The sequence below is a fragment of the Hetaerina americana genome, unplaced genomic scaffold (genome assembly GCF_022747635.1).
Source record: "Hetaerina americana unplaced genomic scaffold, ioHetAmer1.1.p SCAF_10, whole genome shotgun sequence".
Taxonomy (NCBI): Eukaryota; Metazoa; Arthropoda; class Insecta; order Odonata; family Calopterygidae; genus Hetaerina; species Hetaerina americana.
This window is the reverse complement of record NW_027286070.1, coordinates 54,046,647-54,071,457: the sequence shown is the minus strand read 5'-3', so window position 1 is coordinate 54,071,457 and position 24,811 is coordinate 54,046,647. Positions and strand designations below refer to the sequence as shown.

The following is a 24,811-nucleotide window of genomic DNA, read 5'->3' as shown; positions in this document are numbered from 1 at the left end:
AACTATTTTAGCTTAACTTTACCAGTTTTGATGTTAGTTTCAATTTAAAAAATGATGGGAACCAGGGAATACAGTACAACAAAGAATGCCAGTAGCTGCCAAGTGCCATGAGTTGCAGGACATATTCAAAATGAAATCCATGAGTATTCTAAGCGGCAATCACTTAGTTTTGAGGATGATCCATTGCTTAAATGGAAGAAAAATAGTGCTTGATTTACCTGCTGTTTAACCACAAAATTTTCCCCTAAGAAGAGGCCAATACCCCAGTTGAAGGGCAAATAATGTCTGATACACGTTTTAATATCTACAGACATAATGCAGAAATTTTGATTTGGGCTCACAAGATGAATGATCAATGTCATAATGCATACATATTTAAAATGGGTTGGTGATGATGCTAAAACAAAGGTTTTTTTAATATTTCCAAAACATATTTGACACTGTATTAACAAATGAGTACCTATTTAATTAACATTGTTGACTCAAATAAAATCTGTAACTTCATTTCTTTACATTCTCTGCACTCCTTAAATTTATTTTCAAATGTTAAATGTTTTTTACTTTCAATTTGTTTCTAGTTGGAACTATATTATCTAGCTCTGCTGAAAGGTCAGCTGAGATGCAGATGATATTATTTGAACGAATGAGTAAATAAAAATTGGGTTCTTAATAACTTCATCTGATGATACAATAATCACTTGAGATGGTTTAGTTGTGTAAGTTCAATTTGATATTTGGAACAGAAGCAAGATCACTGATGTGATTTGGGATTCAATTGGAAGGAATTAGTGATTCGCTGGTCCCTAGTAGTTGTGTAAGGTTTTGCAGTAGCTGAATGACAAAAGAAATTTAAAACTGTAGAATGCATCTAGTTAGTATTTCCTATTAGGTAGTCAGTTACCTGTTCGCAGGAGTACTGATGAAAATTAGAAAATCTGCCAATTGTAGTGTCCAAAATGTATGTTTTTATTTGTTTGATTGCATGATAAAATATTATTTGTCCTATAACTAATTTGTATAATTAAATGCATCACTTTCATAATGCCTCTTAATCGTGAGTATAAATTTTTCATTTACATATGATTGTATTCTTTTACAGTTTTATTTTAAAGGTAAATATTTAAATCTTCTAAATTAGCTTTAATAACAAGGCTATATCTCTGGTCATTTATATTTACTGAGATAGGGTCTTAGAGAATATAGTACTTGAATCAGAGAACATTTACACCAGATTTTTATTTAGAATTTGGTCGCTGATAAACATTTCCATTACACATTTGCCGATTCTTCCAGAGAGTAAATTATAAACAGGTGGTATTTTTTTATAAATGATATATGTAAATTACACCATTAAACTCCATGAAATAAATTATAACATGAGAAATAAAATTTCAGCTTCTTTAAAAAGTGCAAAGCAATTTCGGGTGCCTACTAAATATTTCCATAACCCATTCATTTCTATCTGAAATTCATCTGCTGTATCTTCAATTGCTATCTTGAATAAGTATTAATGGTGTTTTATAATTATTCACTGTTTGCTTTGGGTGTATTTCTGTAAATGAGCATGTATTTTATATTCCTTTGCTATGCCTACAGGGATCTGCCCTGCTATTGATTGTATTTTCAAAATATTTTATTTAGATGTGATTTATATTTTTGTACCGAACTATTCTTTATGAGGTAGGTTAAGAATCAGAGCTAATCAAAATGAAATGTATTCAGTATGTAAGTTGTTGATGTACACAGCTCTCCAAAAAATAAATTGATTTAAAAATTATTTTAATTGGATATAAAAATCAATATGCTGCCATAAATTACTTTGAAAGAGGCTGTGTGGAATTTGGGAGTCATTTCTTCAAAAATAATAAACCTGATAAATGAATAGTAACATGATTATTTCTGCAATTTATTAACTTTTCATGTTTTCTATGGATAAAGAAATATAATAGATTATGCCTTTGTTTTGCAGGCAGTTGATGCATCATCTGTTTCAAAAGATGGTAGTGACATCAAATCGACCAAGGATGACTCTGCAGATAAGCAATTGGATGGAGTTGATGGAGATGTTTCTACGGAAAAGACCCAGGTATGCAATGGTGAACAAAGTCAGTTTCAAAATGACGTAGATGCTCTCTCAGGGGCACCAGAAGTCCTCTCCAAGGCTGAGACTATGGAGGAGAATGTACCAAGGGCAAGCAGCAAGGAAACAATTCCACTGTCAGCTGATGCTGATCGCCAGGTCAAAGTTCTGGGGATGGAAGCGACTGCATCATGGGGTGGCACTGGCCAAACTGGACACAGGCCCCCAACCCCTGTGTTGGCACCAACAGGGACTACCACGTCTCGCAGTTCCACCCCTGTCCCAGCATCCTCCGAGTCAACCATTTTCCTCGAGGGAGGCATCATGCCATCACATTCAAGTCTCTTGGTGTCCGAGTCAGAGTGTGAGACTTTCCCATTACCCCGAGGAACTGCCGACGATGATGGGGACGAGGAAGGAGAGGAGAGCCCCATAGTCCTCAGCGGGAAGGTAACACTGTCCCTCATCCGAATGGATCCCAGCAGTGCTGAATCATCTGGGGAGAAGGCCATGGCTGTAGATGAGGAGCTTCTGTTGTCCAAGAATGGAGACGAAGGGATCAGGGAGATTTCGGATGGAAATTGTGAGGCACCAGCTGACAGTGTTTGCTCGCAAGCGATGGAGGAGAGCCAGGATGGGGACGGATTGGACCATTTGTCAGGGAAGCAGGGGGAGGAGGAAGAGGATGATGACGTGGCTGTGGAAGAGGGATCTGGGGAGGAGGATGAGGTTGAAGAACTGGAGCATGACGCGGATGTAAGCAGCCAGGTGGTAGTGGCAGATGAGAATGTTTTTGCTCTGTCCTTCCTACTTGGTCCATCTGGAATGCAATCGTTTTTGTATTGTTGTGACTAACTTCTTGCCAAAACATCCTTTTGTATCATGTCCGAAGGAGTTAAATGTTTGTCCATACTATCTTTGAATATGATGTAATTTGGAAGATAGAAACTTCTTCAGTCATGTCTTCTGTGTTTACCTTTTTAACTACACATACATATACACAATGTAATTTCATGAGCCCTTTAGAATAATTTGATCTTTATCAAAATTGTCATCAAATACTTTACCAATGAAAACCAAAATAACACATGATGTGTGTAAAATAATTGTGTGCCAAATTTATACTGTCATCACTAGCCATATAGGTGTATAGCTGTACACAATAACATTTTCCCCTCATTGTATTAATTCCACAAAGCAGATTCCTGACTCAGTCTACTCCTTGTAAATCTCCGTTTGATTATCACAGTGATGCGCCAAGAGAGTTGCTGGGATAGTGTAAATTCATAATTAAAAATTCAAAGAAAAGTATTCAAAGAATACTACTGCTCATTCATTTTTTATATATTGAATTAGTTTTTCTTACACATTAGGTAGCATTTCCATTCCTAAAATATGCTAAGTAATCAAACAGGATGACTTTTGCTGAAATATCTTTTACTGGGTAAAAAAATCAGAATTGTGAAGTTCATAAGACCAGTAAATTCATGTCAAAATACTTTTTATATATTCTTTCTTTAAATGAATGTGTAAGAGGGTGCTCCCAAAAATAGCTGGATTTAGTGCTTTAGTTGGTGGACCTTGCTTAACATGCTTGTCTTCTACTAGGTGAGCATAGCGCAAATTGTTCCAAGTTCTGCTCAGGCATTGCTGTTGTCTGGGAAGGTTTGTCTACAGCCACAACAATTTGTGTTGTAACAGCAGTTTTGCTTGCTCCTAGTTTTTTGTAATGGTGAATGTAAGTGAACATCTTGCCGCTGCGAAATTTTGCTTCCTACTTGGGAAAATTACCACAGAAACTGTTGTGATGTAAAAAACAGCTCATGAGGGCTCTGCTATGAGAAAAACTAAAAGTTTATTCATAATGGTTTTCAAAAAACTAAATGGTTTCATTGTTTCAAAGAAAGTGAAAAGTCACGTGATGACAAACCTCATGCCGGACGTCCATCAACTTCTAGAAATAATGAAAATGTTCATGCTGGAAGACCGATGATGGACTATTGAAGAGATTAGTAAGTTATCTGGAATAACGTGAAGCTCAGTTCAGTAAATATTGTCAGAAGATTTAAAGATGAGAAGGGTCACTGCAAAATTTGTGCCTTGGGTGCCAACTGAACAGCAAAAAGAGAATTGAACTGCAACTTGCCATACATTGAATGGCCATCTCTGAACTGGCTCAGATTTTTATTTGCCAAGGTCATTACTGGTGACTAGTTATGATGCTATGGTTTCGACCCCAAAACCAACCGACAGTCAAGCCAGTGGAAAACTTCATTGTCACCTCGCCCAGGAAAATCTTATGAAGTGATATCTAACGTCAAGGTGATGCTCGTGTTTTTTTAGTGTGAGAGGGATATTGCATTCAGAATACATCCTAACAGGTCAGACTTAATCAGGCTTTCTATTTTGATGTTTTCAAAAGATTGCATGGCAGTGTGTGACAAAAAAGGCCTGATTTGTGGGAGACAGACTGGTTTTCCCACAGTGACAATGCACCAGTTTCTGCAGCCATTACAGTTTTTAACTGAAAACAACATGACTCCATTGCCTCACACTGCTTACTCACCTGACCTTGGTCTATACAATTTCTTCTTGTTTCCTCGAATGAAGAGGGACATGAAAGGACAACATTTTGATGACATGGAAGCAGTGTAGAAAATATTTCCAGGAATAGGATTGCAGATTAGACAAATGAATTAAGTGTAATGCAGAGTACTTGGAAGGTGATAAGGTTTTTTCGTGAAAAATTTTAATACATAGCTTTAAAAAAAATTATTCTGGTTATTTTTGGTACCCTCCTTAATCCCCCTCATATAGTACAAATGTTTAATGTTTATTTTTATTGTTAATTGCTGAATTGTATTATGATATTTCCTGCATGGCATATGCTAATTAAAGGATGTATTCCTATAAAAGTTTATGGGAAGTCGTGGATTGTGAGCCACCCAAAAAAGCTGCCACAGTCGTGATTTGAAATGTGAAAGCTTTTTCTTTGTGAATCCGAGACAGAAATCCTGAATAAAAAAGCTGATGTAAAAATTGCTATTTAGTGGTTTCCTCTCTTTGATACAAGTGTATAAACACCATGTCAAATGCTCTTTATTCAACCATGGATTCAGGGATAGTAGAGTTGATAGCTTTCAAGAAAACTATTCCAAGGGCTGGTTTCAGCTTGATTGTAAACTCAGGGTTGCAATAATGGCAAATCCTGATTTGATTGATTTTTCAAATCTCAATTTTTGGGGCAAAATCGTTGGATTTGCCTGGGATTTGAGATTTTTTCTCAGAAGTTAAATAAATAATGAAAGAGCAGCATTATATTTTGGAAAGTTTCCTTGCGAAATAATGGCAAATAGATAAAGCACCCAGCTTCATCTAGGGAAGGGTTTCTCTTTAAATTTTGAAGTTGGAATTACTTAGGTTGGTCTATTTGTAGCTTGTTTTTGCAATAAAATGTCCGTACACATGAGCCAACATTTATAGAAAGAAAGTTAGCATGTGTTTTTACTGGATTAAAGGCTTACCTTCATATGCCAGTTTTCCTTCCAGTCCAAATAGTTGATAAAAATAGTTTTTTGAAATGTAAAGCTACCTTATAATTCATGAAATTGAGAATAGGTGCACAATGTTGTATGTTTATATGATTAGTCATTGAGGTAAGACTAAACAAACTGATGATTTGTTTCTAAGTAGATATGAAATATTAGCCAAAAATATACTGTGTACTATTAGTATAGGAGAGCATAGGAACCTCAGCGTTTATCTTCAAATCTTTAGTTCACAATGAGAGGCTAAATTTTATGTCCACTTGCTGTTTTCCTATAATATTATGTCGTTGATAGTTATGCATATTTTATAAATGTTTATTTCTTGTTTGTGAAACATGAGGCCCCATAAAGAGAGCATTTTTTATTGAAATGAGGTTTTAGAGTAAATTATTTCAAATACCAAGCCCCTTTTAGTCTGAGGATTGATTTGGGTAAATTTGCTTTGTAAGGCATACATTTACAGAATATTTGGCCATAACTTTCATCAGCATTTTGTTAAAGTTTTCAAGGCTTTATATATGTTCTGTAACAAGTAAACAACATTTGTACAGATGCATGTTCATGTTGAATGTGTCTATTTCACTAACAATTAACCATGTTCTTGCTCTTTTGGTTAAAATGAATATTTACTGTGACTTAGTTTTCAGAATCATTTAAACAATGATTTGTGCATGTAATCATCTTTTGATTGAAAGATGTGACTTTTGTGCTTCATTCTTCATGTGCATTCTTCAAATGTATTCATATAGTGAAGTTTAATGTTCCCGAAGGCTCTTAGGACTTTGAATTTTAATAATGTCAGGATATTTTAAGCCAGTAATGGCTTTATATTTATTGTTTGCAATGTTTATTTTTGATGCTTGATGTTCAAGGCATCAGGTTGTGTGACCATATATGATGCTGCTTAGCTCTAATATCCCCTCTGTGTTATGTTGTCTTCTAGTGATGTCACTGTCTCAAACCATTCTGCTGCCATCATTAAGGCTAACTTGGCAATGCAGGTATCTCATTCTTGATATGAGCTCATTTTGGGGAGTTTTTTTAGAGAACTAAATGTTCCAAATATTACGGGAATGCCTACTCTCTGATACGTTGAACAGAATTTTTCAAATCCATACGTCATGGCATGAAAACCAAGAAATCAGTGCCAGAGGGAAATTCAGCTCCCTCCTTCTTTTATCAGTGGTTTCTACTTTGTTTGCTCTACTCCCATTATCCAGCATAGTTCAGCATATCACCATATCGCTCCTCCCTTCCCAAGACATATAGTCTAAACGAAAAATTGCATTCCAATTTATAAGTATATTATTATTTGGTAGATTTTGGATGGACACAAACCTAACCCCTATACATTCATAGCCCCAAAGTACATTGAACTATTCGTTAATTCTATGTATCTTTTACCTCCATTCTCTCCATCCGACATGCTTATCCTTCCTCTCCCTTCTTTGTTTTCTCTCTCCCATCACATTTTCAACACTTAATCACCAATTAAAATGATTTTAATCTTTGATATTCAGTAAACTTGATTTATGTTGCAGAATAATCTAAACTGCATAACATCATAAGGAAAAGCTTGCTATTCATCAGATTTTCTGTTGATACAATTCATTTCACCATAATAGTGCAACATATGGTGCTTGTTTAATCTTGTGATATCTTTTGTATAGAGTAAGCTAATGTGAGGAATATTCAATCATAAGTTGAGAATGGGTGTTAATTATATCATGACTAAACTTTCTTGAAAATTATGTTATTCCTTCTAATGTAATGGATGTGTACAACTTCCATGAAGTTAACCCTGGGAACAAAATTTGGCAGTATGCAATTTTTGAGATAGTACATAATCTACAGAACATGAGATTTTACTGAATAGCGGTCCCATATTCCTCCACTCATAAAACTGTTAATACCTCTGTGGTGGGTGTAGGATTTTCTCCCCTTGTTCAGAATTCTTGCTCTATATCAACCAATAAGTCATCCTATGTCTCAGCTCTGCACATATAAGACTAGTGAAAAACCTAAAATGTTATCGCAGAAACCTGCATTGTCAGTTCTTGCCTAATGATTCATGCAGGATGGCTGGAGTAACTGCCATCATGTGAAGGAAGCGTGACATAGTTGTAGCTATTAGGGTGGCCAACCTCTAAGACCATTTACACCATTTAGGTTAGTGGGGTAATTTTGGTGTTGGTGGGATTTTCAGAGAATGGGAGAAGTTTGTAGAAACCCAGTATTGTAATTAGTCCACTGTTAATGAAAGATGCAAAGGGCCCACCAATCCCTGAGGTTTGAACCTGAGAAAGCGAGGTGAGAAGCCAGTGCCCTAGCCACAACACCAATATTAACCCTAGTATCACAGATTATAGCTTAAAAACTTCATGTGTTGAAATGTCATCGGAAATTGAGACCAAACTTTGTGTGCACATGTGCAAAGGAGAGTTAGATGGATTGTAATTACAGTGGAATGCTGTGATAATGTTCACCTGGAAGAGTAATTAATTTATCCTGAAATTTCAAGAATCAAATGTCATTGTATAGTTGGAAATATTTATTTTACCAGAGCTGAGATACTATTTTCCCGTATTAGTACTTTACTGTATCATTTGTAAACTTGCAAAAAGTTCATGAGTAAAATTTTATCTGCAATTCTGTGCTTGTAAGGTTTGAGAGAGACTTGGTTCTTTTGAAACCCCCAAGTATTTCACATCAGTATTTCAATTACTCCTCTTCTATCATATTTAAAAGACATGAACTTAGAAAACTGTATCAGTTTCATTGGCATTGATATGCTGGCACATATGCACATATGTCTGAATTGTATTTGCTGATCTACACTTACCTAATTAAAGTAGTCAAGCTCCCTTGAAAAAATGTCTAGGAAATAAGTTTATGATTTTTGTTCAAAATAAAATTGTAAAAATAATCATAGTCTTCAGTTTCCGGTTACTTTTTGCCAAACATTTCAAGGCGTAAATGACTCAACTTTCATTAGTTTAGTGTGAATTTGATTACGGGTACATATGCCTGAAAGTAACTTGTTACTATGCAATTCTTTTTGTTGCATTTGGCTTTTAAAGGGGAAAGTGTATGAGGTAAGAGTGAAAGAAATTGGGAGTTGGAGTGGTAATCCGCAAAATTGTTTTGAAACTTGCCAATGTTTCTGTCCTCATTGATGAATCAGCTTTCAGTGTCAAAATTCCTGTATCTCAGTTGTAAAGAAATCACCACTGGATGCCCTTTCATCCCCTGCAATGGCACCAACATCTCGATGAAGTGCCCTATTTGTGGATTCCCATTCAAACTGAATGTTCATACCCTTGTCCCCACTGAAATGTTCATTATTCAACTTATGCCCAAAAGCGACGACAAAAATCTTACTTATTTCACCACTTATAGGTACCTTAGCAATAAAACCTGAGATAACTTAGACAAAATATATAAATTGGTTGAGTTTTAGATTTTTTTAATGTGGCATGGCTTTGAAAACAACTTGTATTGTTTAAAGTACACCATTTATTTGACTGCTTCTGTTTAGATCAGTAGAATTTTTTGGTAATACTTTATCTTACAATTGACCCAAAATTCATCATAAAATATTTCTACTAATATGACTTTTTTCTGCTATTAGGTTCCAATACCGGTCAGATACAAAGATGATGAAGACAGAAAGCAAGGTAATTGATTATTATTAATTATGATCAGAATTTGAACCTTCCATCTGAGTAGTTCACACATTATATGGTATCTAAGCTTTGAGGAGGGCATCTGCACTTTTCTTCTTAAATAATGTAACTTGGTACGAGTAAATTTTCTTGAATTTTGAATGATAGTTTTATACCGTTGCCAAGAGGGTAATGGATGAATTACTTTCTGTTCATTAAATGTACCACTCTGCATTATTATTCAAAATAACCTTGGATTAATTTCTAAGTAGCCATTGGCTTGTTTCCTAAGTTCAGTAATGTATTTCTTCAATATCGATATTGTAGCCCAATATGTATACTCATTCACTATTAGCATATATTTTTTTCTCTGGTCTTTTTTATTTTCAAGATCATGATTTGTAGTTTGGGGTAGTATTATTTATGGTCTTTATTTCTTGAAGCATAGGAAAATATTTTCTCCTCAGATTTTGCTGCCATAAATGGAGAAGCAGCCTCAAAAGATGTTCAAAATGGATTTTCACCAGAAGATGACAATGATTGCAGCACAACGTATGCAACAGGTATGTTGCCTGGCATACTTTTTTGAAATACATACAATTGCCAGTCTAATGGGGAAAAAAGATTGTAATTATTTCAAATTTTTTACTCAGGGAAAATATTTTAAACATTAAGCCAAAATGTCAGCTTTTATTCCCAAATGGATGTAACCTGGCATATTTTGTGTTCATTAAACTCATGCAAGCCTAGAGATATGTAATCCAGATCTAAGGGATGATAGATTTTGTACAGCTGGCAATCTCCCTTGTGTGTTTTAGCTTGTTAAGAAAAATTGGTTAAAAATGGATAAATACAAGCAAAAATTCCTAGTTTTAGAAAATTTGTAGAAGCATTGCTGAAGATGTCAGAATTTGTGAAAAGTTCTCCTTCACACTCTGGTAGGATCAATTTCCCTAAAAGTGGAAAAAAAACACTGCCAAATTTAATTTATCGTATTTACGTACCTAAGGATTAAGTTTTCATTGAAATGGTTCTGCAAAAAATGCGAACAATTATATTTTCAATGTGATATGTGCCTCACCATTTTTTTTGTACAATCAGCATGAGTGAGGCTTGAAAAATACTGCAGTTTTGATCTTATGGCATAAATTGTTTCTGTTATGATTTTTGGAGATTATTTACACAGAAGGTAATAAATTTAGTGAGAAAGATCAAAAGCTCTGGCATAATATGGAAGGAAATTTTAAGTCCTCACATAAGTTTTAAATTGATTGGATATTAAGTTTATTGTTTGTATATTTATAAGACCTGAATATGTTGCATTAAAACTTATATACAGTGCCCTCACTCACATTTGCCATGCATTCCAATAGCATGTTTCATCTTTTCAGCAACTAGTGCTGCAGGTTTACAGTTATTTTGGGAGCAATAGAGTGGTGTAGGTAGTTAGACCCAGCAGATTACCAGGTATTGCCCAGACCCAGCCTTAGTACCAGGAGGCTGAGGATCTACTCAAAGGGGGGGGGGGTAAATAGGAACTGACAATAGACTGGGCAGGGCCAAGACCCCTTTCACAGTTTTTTGTCTGGGAAATCATGCTTGTAGACATTTTGCATTTAGTATTGCAGACATCAATGGGCAAATAAGTACATATGATGTAATCCCATTCCATGGAATTAATTTAAAATGCATTATACTACAAATTGCAGAGATCTAGCAATACATTTAAAAATTCTCCAACAGTTCCCTTAGCCAAAAATATGTATGTATGCATTGGGCAGTGGAAAATACAGACTTCTGAAAAGTGGAGTAAAAGAGGATTGCAAAAGACCATTTTGCAAAGTATGTATTCCAATACTGCTTCTCCAAAGGTTGATAAACCTTCAAATCAATATTATCTGTGAATATATGGAATGGTTTTCCATATTTCCTTAATTTCATCTTCACAAGGTCCCTTTGAGGCTCTCACACAAACATGGCTCTTTGTAAGGTCCAAAGCACCTAGTTTTTCCTCCGTTTGTTAACAATGACCCTACAGAATGTGATAGTATTTATTTTTCTGAAATTTGCAGCTGGAGATATTACCAAGAAGCATCAAACTTAATGCATTCACTCCTTTGATCATCCATTATACGTGAAGCCAGAATATATTGTTGCATCAGAAGGAATCAAGCCTTCATATGTACTCTCAAAAGTTATTTTTTGATTTCTTGCTATGATATCTTGGTGGGATCAGTTGCATCAAGGGAGGTTAATGGACTTTTTGAATTGTGCTCAACAATATGCTCATCGTATATAATGCTCGTTGATCATGCTAATGATAGAGCAATTCAAGTGCATTTGTTGTTGCATATGGCATATTTGAAATGAACTATGAAAAAATTCATATGCTAAAGAAGAAAACATGAAATAAATTGAAAAAATTTGAATCCACTCTTTTATACTTGATCCAGTTAATAATAATCTCTCTATGGAAAACCTGAAATTGAAATTTTCTAAGAACAATAGAAAGTCACTAGAGATTGGGAAAACAGTACAATCATGGATAAAACCACGAGAGCATGTCACTGTTGCTGTGCATGTCATTAAATGAAAGATGTGGGTAATTGGGATTTGCATTTGGATTTTGGGTTAAAGCTATGCTTCAAATTTCTTGTGTAAGTGGCCTCTTTGTGTACTCCAAGTATTTCTAACTCCACCCTCAAGGTATGAACCCTTTACTAGAAAAAGTTACTTACATATGAATACCAGAAATCCTCAAAGTAAGGCTTCTGTGCCAATCATTGCTGAAAATTATTGGTATGTTGTAGGGTCAAATACAGCCATAAAACAGAGAGCATGAAAAGTTTTGTAGGTGTCAGTCATGGTAGAGAACTTAACTGACTGTGTTCCTAAAATATGAATCCCTGGATTGTTAGCAGCGTATCATGTATGTGACAGTAAGGGGGTTTTGTCCAATGCATGCTGAACAACTCTGCATCAACATGTTGACTTGCATAATTATAAATGAAGAAAGATGAAGAGCTTTGACCAGCTTATATGTACAGTGGTTTCAGCAGTATTCACCATTCATCAATTCCTCCAACCTTGTCTTACAACCAGTGGTTTTGCCGTAGCAGAAGACATTGGTTGCTACAGAGTTAAAGAAATTGGTGAAAAATCTTTAAATGATACTATAATATTAGGATACTATTTTCATAATTTTTAGGTGTCATTTAGAAGGGTAAGCCTATTTTCCTTCATGAGCAATAACATTAGCCACTAAATAGTAATAACAATGACATTCAGATTGATTCAGCCCTACTTTTTCAATAAATTACCTTTAATTAATTGTTTCAGTCGTAACTTTTTAAGTCTGCATGAAAAATAAACTAATGCAACCCAGCTTTCACACCATCAGGCCTAATGCTGCTGCACTGCAATGAAACATGGGTTGCATTAAAGTTTATTTTTCATAAGGATTTACAAAGTTTTATTTTGTCATTAAATCATGTATGTTATTCACTTGACCCAAGATTTGAAAACCTAGTTCCCCTCTTTCCTTATTCAATGATAAAATTCTGATGAGAAAAAAATTGCCTCAAATTTTCAATACCATTGCAGGGAAAGCCATGAACCGAGAGTTTATTTTCCACAATTTTACTTTCTTGCATTCGGCTGCTACTTGATAAAATGATGGAAAGGTACTTAATTAATTTAATTGTGGACATCAAAACTAACACCAAGTCATGCATGAATCTGGTGATTTTTTTCATGATTGTTGCTTATTTACTTTATATTCCCACTACTCATTCCTGTTTGAATTAATTGTCTATAAAAAAAACCCTCACTCTCGCTCTATGACCTTTCAGCTTCAAGGATGGCTGATGTTGATGTGTGTGAGGAATCATCAATTGCTGCTGCCTTGGATCCCTTACCAGTAGATATTCAGATGCCATCGCAAGATGATGGTTACATCAGCCAGCAGAAAGTGGTGACTATTTTTTGACTCTTTTTTTATTTTTATTATTATATCTGGTCTACATTGAGCTTTAAGTGACAGCAGTCTATTTCGTATTTTATAAACTGGCTTTTTAATTAAAGGCAATGTTTTAGATAAAATCTTTTATTTCTAGATGTTTTGAGTCATCATATGGAGGAAGTGCTCTGATGATAGGCAGACATTTTCCATCACTATGTGTAATTGGACTTCTATGACAATGTTTTACTCATTCCATTGTTTTAAAGTCTACATAAGCTAATTTCATCATTCTTTATTTATTAATAAATATTCATGTATTACTTATAAATGAACGCATGGAAAATTATAAGTTTCCTAGTTGTCATACATGTACCCACCTTCGTGAGAACTGGTGCATACTGACCTAGCAAGTAAAAAACTCTAAATTTAATTTAGGAAAGTATTATTTTATGCATTAAATTATTATTATTAATAGTTTAGCAAATTACAATAAACCCAAGCTAATACAGACCCAGCTAATCTGGACAGAGTCCAGCCATGTACTGTGGCTGGCTTATTAAGGGGTTTTGAGAAGAAGCACTGCTCTACTCATCAAAATGTAGACTTAAGAAAGTTATACATTTTGTCATTCCAAGTTTTTTTTGTATGTTTGAAAATAATTATAATATTGATATCAATAATTTTGCTGAACATTTTAAAAAATGACTATTGGCAACGTGGAATACAAGTATACTCATACTTACGTACTCATCTAATGCGCAATAGTGCTCATCACAGTAGATTTTTGCAGACACAATACACCTTTGAAATAGATAGATAATTCTTTTCATGCAGTTTTGTAGATCTCCATGTACCTAAATATTTAATGATTTTTGGGATCTTCTGGGATAAAAACTAAAGTAATTTTTGATGGTAGCACCAAAGGAGAGTGACAGTAAAATAAAATGCAACTTTAAGCGTCAAATAATGTAAAGTTTCTCACGAAATTGGTTTCACAGATTTCTTTTGGGAATTTTGTATCACTTTACGTACTATTTGATCTGAGAAAGCAGAAGACTAAGGTCCATCTATTTGCTTTCATGTTTGAACTGAAACCAAACGGAAAGGTTTGGGAAATTATGTTACCGGAAGTTGAAAGATAGCAAGAGGTGATTCACAGGTAGAAAATGTATAAACAATCAAGTGTAGTAGAAAAGCATGGCACTGATGTACAAGATGCAGCTTCATGAAAAGCTTAAACAAATAAATACTCGTGTGTAGAGAATGTAAATGTAAATAGTGCTTGGTTCGCTAAATATCAGGGTAAATGCTTAGAAAGCTAAATCTATCAGGGTAAACGCTGTAAATAAAAGGGGCTTGAGCCAATGCTAATAGAGTGGTGGAATCCTTTTAAAATGCATGGGTTCAAGTTTTCTTTTGCTTAATTACCACTATGAATTAGAAACTGACTGCATTATTTGAAGGTAAGAATTGTCCTATTGCAAAAGGATTGAACTTGAAATGGCACTTTGATGGGTGTGTTTTTCTAAAAATATCAAAACTAGCTGTTACCAAGAATTTTATCAGCAGTGTCAGTGCCATTCGCTATATAAATTGGACCTAATCCTACCCTCTGCAAAGCGTGTCTTATTCATCGTGTTGCATTCTGCGGAGCCTAGTGTAATTAGCTTTCACATTACCTTAATGAATTAGGCCCACTTTGAGGAGTTTTCATCAAGGCACTAATGTGCAGAAGGGTAATATTCATTGCTCTGATGTGTCCTTAAGTCTCTTTTTCCTGGCCTTCTGCAGGTGGAACTGGAAGAACTCCCTCATGATAAAACTCCAGCATCAAGCCCAGAGGAAAGGTCAAAGGAAATATTGAAGGAGGAAGTGAAAGCAGACGATAAGGAGGAGGAGGAGGAAGAAGAAGAAGAAGAGGAGGAGGAAGAAGAAGAAGAGGAGGAAGAGGAAGAAGTCGAAGAAATCCCCAAGCGTAGTGTGATCGTTGAGAAACCAAAGAAGACAGTGCAAACCAAGGTGGAAGATGAAGAAGAAGAAGAGGAGGAGGAGGAGGAAGAAGAGGAAGAGGAGGAGGAAGAAGAGGAGGAAGAAGAGGAAGAACCACCACCAGCAAAAGTCAGTACAACTAAAGAAAAGGTAGAGAAAAAGGTACGGATTGTAGAGCAAGAGGAGGAAGAAGAAGAGGATGAAGAAGAAGAGGAGGAAGAGGAGGAAGAAGAAGAAGAGGAAGATGAAGAAGAGGAGGAGGAGGAAGAGGAAGACTTGAAGAAGAAGAAAGTAGAGCCTAAATCAAAAGTACCAAGTTCCCATGGGAGTGGGCACTGATTGAATAATTTTCACCAAGCCTTCCAACAAACAACCAAGCAGAGTGTTCACTTTTAGTCCTCATTGTTCTTCTTAAACTCTTGGATGATTACAGAATGTTTGGCTGGTAGATACAAGCTGTGCAAAATTATGCAGAAAATTAATTGATTAAGGTTTGAGTATTTAACAAAAAAATTGAAATTCACTGTCAATATAAGTTCATGTAATGTGCAGGTCTATTAGTTGGTGCAAAAATGGCTACTCAAGGTTAATAATCTCTTGCAGTCACTTAATGAATAAAATCTTTTTGCTAAGGGTTTTTTGGACCTTTTGGTTTTGATGCTTTCAGAGCCCTACATATTTGAGCATTTGGTCTCGAATATAAGCCTAAAGATAACACTAATGAACAGGAGTTTTATGTACCATGTCCACGCAATCCATTCAATCATTAAAGCATTCAAGATTGCATTTGATAATGTCATGGTGTTGACTCTGTCAGCAGAGTATAAGCAAATGTGCAGTAAGTTCCATTAATTACACTTGCTATTGCAGAAAACAGTTTGCTTCTACCATGTGAACACCAGGAAAGCTAAGAGTTCATAAGTATTTGAGGACTTCGAAAACACTCTGTACTTCACTATGTGCATTAGTTCAACACTTCTTCCTGAAAAGAGTGGATTAACCAACATTCATTCATTTTATGGCGTATCTAGCCCATTTTAATTATGTATATCTCACCCTATTTTTTTGACTTTCATTTATACTTAAACCCCAACATTACCAAGAGCATGATCCATGGCAGTGCATAAAATTCTTAATCATCTAGCAAATATAAATATTTTGTTCAATATCTTTTCATTTATAATTGCACTAAATCTCAAACTCGCATAAAAATGCCCCTCCTCATATTAAAATAGCAAACTCGTAATTAGTTTTCCTAAAAGCTAAATTGATTTAACAACCAAAAATAATTTCTTAAATTTGTAACTTTAACTTTCCTATTTTGTCTTCCAATTTATACAACTTTCAAGGTATCCTAATGCTAAAATATGAAATTAGTATGCATGATTTGCATTGATAAAAAGCATTTAATAGAGAATAAAATTAATTTCGCTCCCCCTTGCCATATATACTCTTGTACTAATTTAGAATTGTATTATCTTTAAAGTATAAATAGCCATGGAACTACTTAAATTTCAATCATGACGCTTGCTATTTCATTTATTGTAAAGTTTTATTTAGGCTCTATAATTGTATTATAAAATGTATTTATACTGGTACTGTTCCTTTTTTTACTAATGGAAGGATATTTTGTATAATATGATGCACAGGTAGTGTATGCAATTTTTTGTCATGCAGATGCTAAGTGATATAAGTGGCACCATAATTAATGCTTGCACCACCAAGTCACCAAAAAGAAAAGAAACTTAGGTATAAAACAGTGGAAAAAGGTATTTTGCAACTAAAAACATGTATATTTCTTCGTGCTATAAAAATTTCAGTAATTCACTTTTAAATATGACTGTAGATTAGACTACCATTTGATAGAATATATAGAATATACTTTTTATATAACATAGTATGAAATGAAAATGCAGGAATTGGAATTGTGCCAAGAGTAAAATTCTCTCTTCCTATTTTCCCTTCACGAGGGAGCATATGTGCCAAAGATTTTATGCCAAAACCAGTTTTATCTAATTTGTCATGCCTTGTTGATAGATGCTCATTGATGACAAAATTTGCACTTATTGATTCATCCAGAGTAACCCATGCATTATTGTCTTAAATCAATGACATGTTATTTGATATGACTGTATAATAGGTAATGCATTGAGTTTAAGTAGAAATAAATTATATTGCGGTTTATAAATGTTCTCCTATTTTATTTATTTTTATGTAATTGGAAACAAAGAACTTCATTTTATGGTGAATGAGATCGAAACTTTATAAAAATGAATTTTCTTGGTGCCAAGGATAAATTAAGTGTCTTGTTCAATAGTCTCTCAAGGGTAGCCTAGGAAGCATCTGATTATTCCACTGTTAATTTAATTTGAAAATGATTACAACACGTGCCATTTTCAAATATTTTAAACAGTTTTGCAGTTTCATACCTCCAAATGCATGATGCCAAAATAATTTAAATGCTTTTGAGATGACATTCATGAAAACATCATTAGTTTTTAATTAGATGTTTGTAAAGCACTTTAAATTGAAAACAAAATCTTTGGCTAGTAGTTTGAAAAATAATGCAGTACATAACTATACACTAGAAAAATTTTAATGGTAGATTCTAAAAAGTACTACATGAGTACTCATTCCTGAATCTTGCATCATTGATTAAGCTCTACTCATACAGGTATGTATCCATGTGTAATGAGAAGGTGAAAACTTACTGAGGACTACTTGTTAGCTCCGAAAACTTCCTCTTCACATTATTATAGCAAACTTATTATTAGTTTTCTATTTTTATGTCGTTATTTTTATATGGCAACTTAATTTTTCGGTACAGTAGATGCCTAAAATTAAGTGATCTTCAAGATGACCAATGAAAGTGAGGCTAAAAATGTCTCCACTGAAGGTTCAGAAATTAAAACTGTTAAAAAAGTGTTAAAGAAGTTACGTGCAATATGAATATTGAAAAATATGACAAAAATTATCAATTTTTAGCAACAAAAATGTTGGGAAGATATTTTTTAATGTAATTGCATAAAAGTTTTGTTATTATTTATTGGTATTCTTTGTTTTCCTGACACTATAGGGACATGATACCAATTATACTTGTTAATGGATTGGATAACGTCACTGGAATTCAGGATGGATATATCAACAGTATTCAATGTTGCTATTTGACAAAGAACAAGATATATAGTATTATGAACAAGGTATGTAGTGGTCCAGGGGTAGAGCATTGGATTACTGACTGGAGGGACCGGATTCAATTTTTGGATATGCCTCTCTGGAAATCCTTAGCTTTACCCCATAGCCATATGATGTTTTGGGTACCAGAATCTCATGGGAAACCACAAGGAAAGAATCTGGCCCCCAACTTTGATATGTGAATATTACACGCCAAAGGGCTCAGTATTGGGTGAACTCTACCATCATCTACTAAACTGACTTCCAACTTTGAGAAATGAGCCCCTGATGTATTTTTTGACCACAGAGTTAACAGCAACTGGTTTCAACTTCTTCCACCTGTCAAATTTTGAAGGGCACATGTCACCAGGCTAAAACTTGCCCTTAATAATTTAATCAAACAGCCTAAATAGAGCATTAACTTTGAAGAATGACCATATGATGATAATACTGAAGTTTACCCCTAGTAATGATTCAGATAAGTGTTCAATACTGTATTCAGAATCAGGATTTTTGTTAAGTCTGAATTAATGGATTTTAGAAAAAACCTCAATGTTTAGCATATGCATTTTTAATTTTACACATCAATCTTTAAAAAAAAAACATGCTGCTCTTGCATACCTTGGATTCTGTAGCAAAGTTGATACATTTGCTACCTACATACTATGGAAAATCTCTCGTGTTGTGTGCGTTCAAAGCATGAATTAACTTGAAATTTTAGTGGATTTTATGTTGCAAATTTTAGCTTTGTCACAATTACTTTTCTTTATAAGTTATTTATGAATCTTTTGGTGGAACAGGATATGAGAGATCATAACCAAGCTTACCCATCTACATATCATTAATCGCTCCCTCTTAACAAGGGAAAAATTAGGAATAACAGAAACTGCATGATATTTTCATTTGTGACATATGGAGTTATGTGAACCGCAATACATTATGCTTGGTAATGAAGTGACTTGGTTCTGCATAAAAATTCATATGTGAGGGTTGTTTGAATAGTATTAGGTACGATAATATTATGCTCATAAACTAAGGCCAGGTATAAGATACGATTTATGAATTATCCCATAATGTAAAGGTTATAACAATATAGATAGGTAAATGATAAATATATAATAACAATAATAATATTTTTTCATCCTATGTCAAGATTTACATGAAGAATAAGGAGTCAAAAAAATGCAAATGTTTGCAGATAAATATACAATGCTTAAAGTATACCATGGTCACTGTAAAATTATTCTATTGGTCTATTAGTGAGTATTGGTAAAATACTCAGTAATAGAGTTATACTGCTTTCCCAGAATAAAATTCTTCTAGTTGCATTTCAGGGATGGGATACTTCAATAATCTTTAACAGATATAATTATAATCCTTATTCATCAAAGAGCAGCACTCGCTGCAGTTTGGGGAAGTTTGTTATAGAATTTTAAGGCAAGGTTATCCGTCTGGTTGAAGGTTTTGGACAATCTGAATTGAGTAATGTCTAGCATATTTCTTGACTTAGCATTATAGCTGTGTATATTGCCTCTTAATACATAGTTATTTACATTATCTTTTGCATGAATTAAGCCCTGGTAAATGTATATGTTAAAGACCATCATCACTCTTAGTCTGACAAATAGTGGACAACTGTGATCATGATGGCCAGAGGTGGTTATAATTATATCTAAGGCAAAGTAGGCAAGTCTCAAATGTTCCTCAGAAACAAAGCATTTAAGTCTTCTGATTAGGAAGAGATTCTTGATAAGTTTTTGGAGATAGCAGATGCATGACTTTTCCAGGAAAGATTAGAGTCAATAAAAACCCCTAGGAGCTTGAGAGAGAATTGAACTTAACCAGCACTTCTAAGGTTACATATAAGATATTGTGTTTTTTCACCATTTAAAAATAGCTAATTAGCTGAGATCCACTCAATAGCTAGTTGTTGCTCGTCTTTCAGTTCTTCATGTGCCTGTTCAGGATTTTTACAACTATTTATAAAAGTAGTGACATCAGTGCAAAGGATATAATCAGTAGGTATGTTACTAGGTAAGTTATTGATCATCAGCCAAAATAATAGAGAACCAAGTATAAATCCCTGAGGCACACAATTTTGTAATCACAAAAATTTTGACTTACAGCCATTTAGTTCTAACTTTTGTTTACGGTTTTTTAAACATGAGATCTTGAATTTTTGTTGAGAACCCTAGATACCATAATACTGCAGTTTTAGAATGAGGATTTGGTGGTTTACACATTCAAATGCTGAGGAGAGGTTTCACAATGTGAGAGATAAGCACAGCCCATTTTCAAAAGCACACAGTTTTTGCTTGAAGACATAACAGCTTGCCCTGTAGACTTTCCAGGTCTAAATCCAAATTGTGATAAACTGAGTAAGATCTTTCTGGATATGTAAGTATTTGGGCTCTACCAGTAGCCTCAATGACTTTGCCAAACCCAGGAATAATGGAGATGGGGAGATTTTCTTGGTCATTTTTATCACCTCAATCATTAATCAGTGTAACTTTGGAGTATTTTAGGACATCAGGAAAGTGTCCAGACCAAAAATAGGAATTGATGACCACAGACAATGGAACAATGGCCATAATAATATCAATAGAGGGACCATAGACATCTATACTTTTTGATCCCTTATATAGGGAATGTATTAAAATCTCATACCACCTCTTTCAGTCCAGTGACTGTGTTTTTAGGTAATTGGAAAGAAGTTTTAGTCATCTTTCCATTGGTCTAAAAAATTATGGATGGTAAAATTTTGAGGGAGTGAGTCACTGTTTAGTACTATTGCACGCATATGATATATGCATTCTAAGGGCAGAGGCTTCAGAGCTTCAAATGTGGTTCAACAAGGTGAGCAAGGAGATTTTCCTGCAAGAATTTTTACAGCTCTTTTTTTGTGCCTCGAAAGTTGTAAAGCATGTGCAGAGGTACCCCAGGAAGGGACTCCAAAAGTGAGTTTTAGATAAAATTCACCTAAGTGTATAGTATTTAACACATCTTGATGAACGGTTTACTTTAATAATCTGCATATAAAGCAAAGTGTACTCAATTTATTGGCTAAATAATGAACATGTCTCTCCCAGTTGAAATTTGTATTTGAAAATAAACCCAGAATTTTTGTACGCTGACCCTGTTTACAAGACAGTTGTTTAACTGACATAATGCACTATAAAATTTTATTTATGTGTGAAAATGTATAATTTTTGATTTTTCCGCATTAATGTCAATGCTGTCAGCTGCACACCAAAGAGTTATTTACTGCAGAGCTGGTTCACTTTTGCATACCAAGTTGCTTTAGGATTCACTAGATTATAGTATATTAGTATCATTAGCATAAAGAATTACAGTACTAAGCATAAAAGACTGTGCATTAAAACATAATTAGCAAAACAGAAGCTGTTTGTTTCAATTGGAAGATTGATTCTCAAGAACATCCTTCACAAAATAGTCTTTCAATATAGCCATTTCCTAGTAATTGGCAACTTCAGAAATTAGATTCTCTTATTTAAATATTACTGCAATTAAAAATATTTAAGTGTAGAGCTTTCTTCATCCTCTTAGATAGACTTGTACATGGAATAAGTGATTGCTTCAACATTTATGTGGCAGTTGGTGAAAAATACTGATAAATAGCGCATATTCAAATGATAAATCTCCTAAATATTATACTTTTATACCTACTTCTATAACTCTGGCTTTGGAGATCTATCATACCGCATGTTTTATGGTTATGTAACTTTTTTAATGTGCACCATTATGTCCAATAATATTATACAATTTCGATTGAATGTAGCAGATGACTAGGATAAGTGACAAAATCCTCTTAGAAACAATGTTGAAATTCAAGAAACTATGGGAAAGATGGTGAGTTACTCAGGAATTTCCTGCAGTTCTTTGAATTTGCCAGAGAACTGCAGGGCAGGATTTTTTCTCTTTAAACACTGACTTATGCCTGGTGAACTGTGGCACAATATGTATGACTGTGATTACTTTTTTGACAGTTTATGTGTAGTGATTCATCTCAACTCATGTTTCTTGCCCCTAGAAATTCACATTGTACAAGGATACCCCAATAGCTTTAACTGGTTCAAGCACTCAGCCATCATCGAGGGATTTCAGTTTGAATTCCAGTAAAAGTGAACTATTTTTACCCAGTGAAATTCCAGAATGTTGAAAATTGATCTCATTCAATAAATAATGGTGGGAATTTTAAAGCTATGAAAAATCAAAACAATAAAAGAATTTAAATAATAAGTAAAAAATTTAAGCAATACTTTGATCATTCAAGGTCAATGAACTCATATTGTTTTTGTTTATCATCAATAAAGGAGGACAAAAAGGAGTACAAAAAAAGCGTAAAGAATAGGAACATAACATCCCTCTTCGCAAAGCAACTTATCGAGCATGACCACAAAAGTGACTTTGAGACTGATATTCACCATTTCAAAGAAAAAGGCCAAATCTATTTGGAGCATTTCAAAATATGACCATTGCTAGGATGAACTTACTAACGAAATTTTCTATCCCTCCAACTCCCAGATCTACCACGATTTCACGCCTAGTGCTCCCCCTCCCAAACAAACCCTCATTAACAGCCAAGGATTCACACCAAAAGCTGTACTTTCCTTTCCCTCTCATCTACATTTTAACCTTTTTATCCCTCCACCTTCCCTTCCCCTCTGAAGGTTACAAATTTATCTTAGGCGAGGACCACCTGATGACGTCCAACATAGAAACCTAGATCTGTTCTAAATAAAATGCGAGTGGAATTACAAAGTTACTTATTTCATTTCAATATGTTGCGTAGATTCCATAAAGTCGCAACGGAGAGAATATATTTAGACTATAGATAGTTTTTTCACAACTTAAGCGTGCTGAATGATCATATTTTTTAAAAATCTTGATTTAAGCAAAATGTTGGAGTAAACACATATTTTTGGGAAGAGTTCAAAGGTTTCATAATACAATGAAAAAAACATGACTGAGGTGTAACAATGTATGATGAGTGAAGTTGGAAGGAGGCAAGGCTGTGATAAGGTATCCAAGGAAAGGGAAAGGCAGTTACTTAACTTCCAAAACTATTCCTTCACCACTTGACTCCTCTCTTCATGGTCTTGAATGATGTACAGATCATCACTTCAACCTAGACTTGGCTAATCGGCTGATCTCACTTCTCTCCTTTATTCATACATGCCATTCTCCTCGTATTTATGCAATGCAGAAAGTGTCCTGTTCTGTCAAAATTGCACCTCATTAACAGAAACCTCAATGTTGTCTTTAGGTTTTAATAGTACCTATTTGCATATACTGACTACCAATAAATGTGAAATATCACTTCCAGCTTTCTCAAATAAATGCAACCAGAAGTATTAATTTGCAAAGGATTGGTTCCAAAAGTTCCCTTGATTGAGGGCTATGGTGTCGTCTGTTTTAGTTTTGAAAGCCTTAGTATCAAATTTGCTACCAATTCTATGACCACATTTCTTTCCCTGGCTTTTAAAATAAGTAAGAAAGGATTTGAAACAAAATAGCATGCAAATACTGAAATGCTCAAGCAATGATAGTAGTCATAAAGAATGCAGGTTGGGAAGGAGAACCAAACTTGTACCAAAGCTTTCGAGCACAGTTTGAGAGAATGCTAATGTTGCTCTGTGTGTGATCTTCACATCCCTACCATGTTCGGGAAGGTAATGACAGACAAACAGGGGTATCATGGTAATTTCATGGCATGGATTTTTTGCCACGGCATTTGGAAAATGGTAATTTCATGGCATGGATTTTTTGATGAAAGGGCCAATGATATTCCCCAGATAGAGGTCAAAGCCCATTGTTCATTCCAAATGAAATTTTTCAACTGATTGCAAAGGAAATTTTTGAATGTGTCATGCAATAAGTACCTTACAGAAAATGGTCATTTATTTCCCATGAAATGAATAATGCACCCAAAAAAGAGTAACTTAGTTTCAGTATCTCGGCCCCCAGATCCTCCCTTGGATTTTGAAGTATGATAGGAACAACTAGTGACCTTAACCAGCAGGGTTATAATAATGATTCCTATACAAAGGGACTTCACATGGAAGTTAAGGCAGAATCTGAGTACTAAAGCCCCTTGCACTGTTTGCAAAAATGCCTAAGTCTTAGTCTCAACATAAATTTTCAGGATACCACTAGACAATCACACTGCTGTAAGAGCGCCTCCACCATTCATTATGCTGCCATGCAGGGGAGGGAGGCTGGGTTAATTGAAATCCTAAGTTCTAGGGAGGACACTGGGCCTTCTGATAAGTCACCTTTGGCCATTGAAACACAGCAGAAAAGTTAGTGATACTTAGAGAGAAACACTATGTGGAAAAACTTTTTTACAACTGATAGTAAATAAAAAACATGC

At 34.5% G+C, this 24,811-nt stretch overlaps 1 protein-coding gene across 6 annotated transcripts in view; it reads left to right on the top strand.

The window, feature by feature from the left end:
- LOC139700133 (FK506-binding protein 5-like) overlaps positions 1-17,435 on the top strand; it is a 42,233-nt gene extending 24,798 nt beyond the window's left edge. For 5 of the 6 annotated variants that reach the window (XM_071598668.1, XM_071598667.1, XM_071598665.1 and 2 more), the window contains 5 exons: positions 1,970-2,848; positions 9,260-9,305; positions 9,761-9,856; positions 13,145-13,266; positions 15,046-17,435. In XM_071598668.1, the coding sequence (XP_071454769.1) occupies positions 1,970-2,848; positions 9,260-9,305; positions 9,761-9,856; positions 13,145-13,266; positions 15,046-15,582 (1,680 nt within the window). In that variant the 3' untranslated portion in view covers positions 15,583-17,435. The remainder of the gene's footprint in view (positions 1-1,969; positions 2,849-9,259; positions 9,306-9,760; positions 9,857-13,144; positions 13,267-15,045) is intronic. The other variant, XM_071598664.1, reaches the window with a different exon arrangement.
- The last annotated feature ends 7,376 nt before the right edge of the window (positions 17,436-24,811 follow it).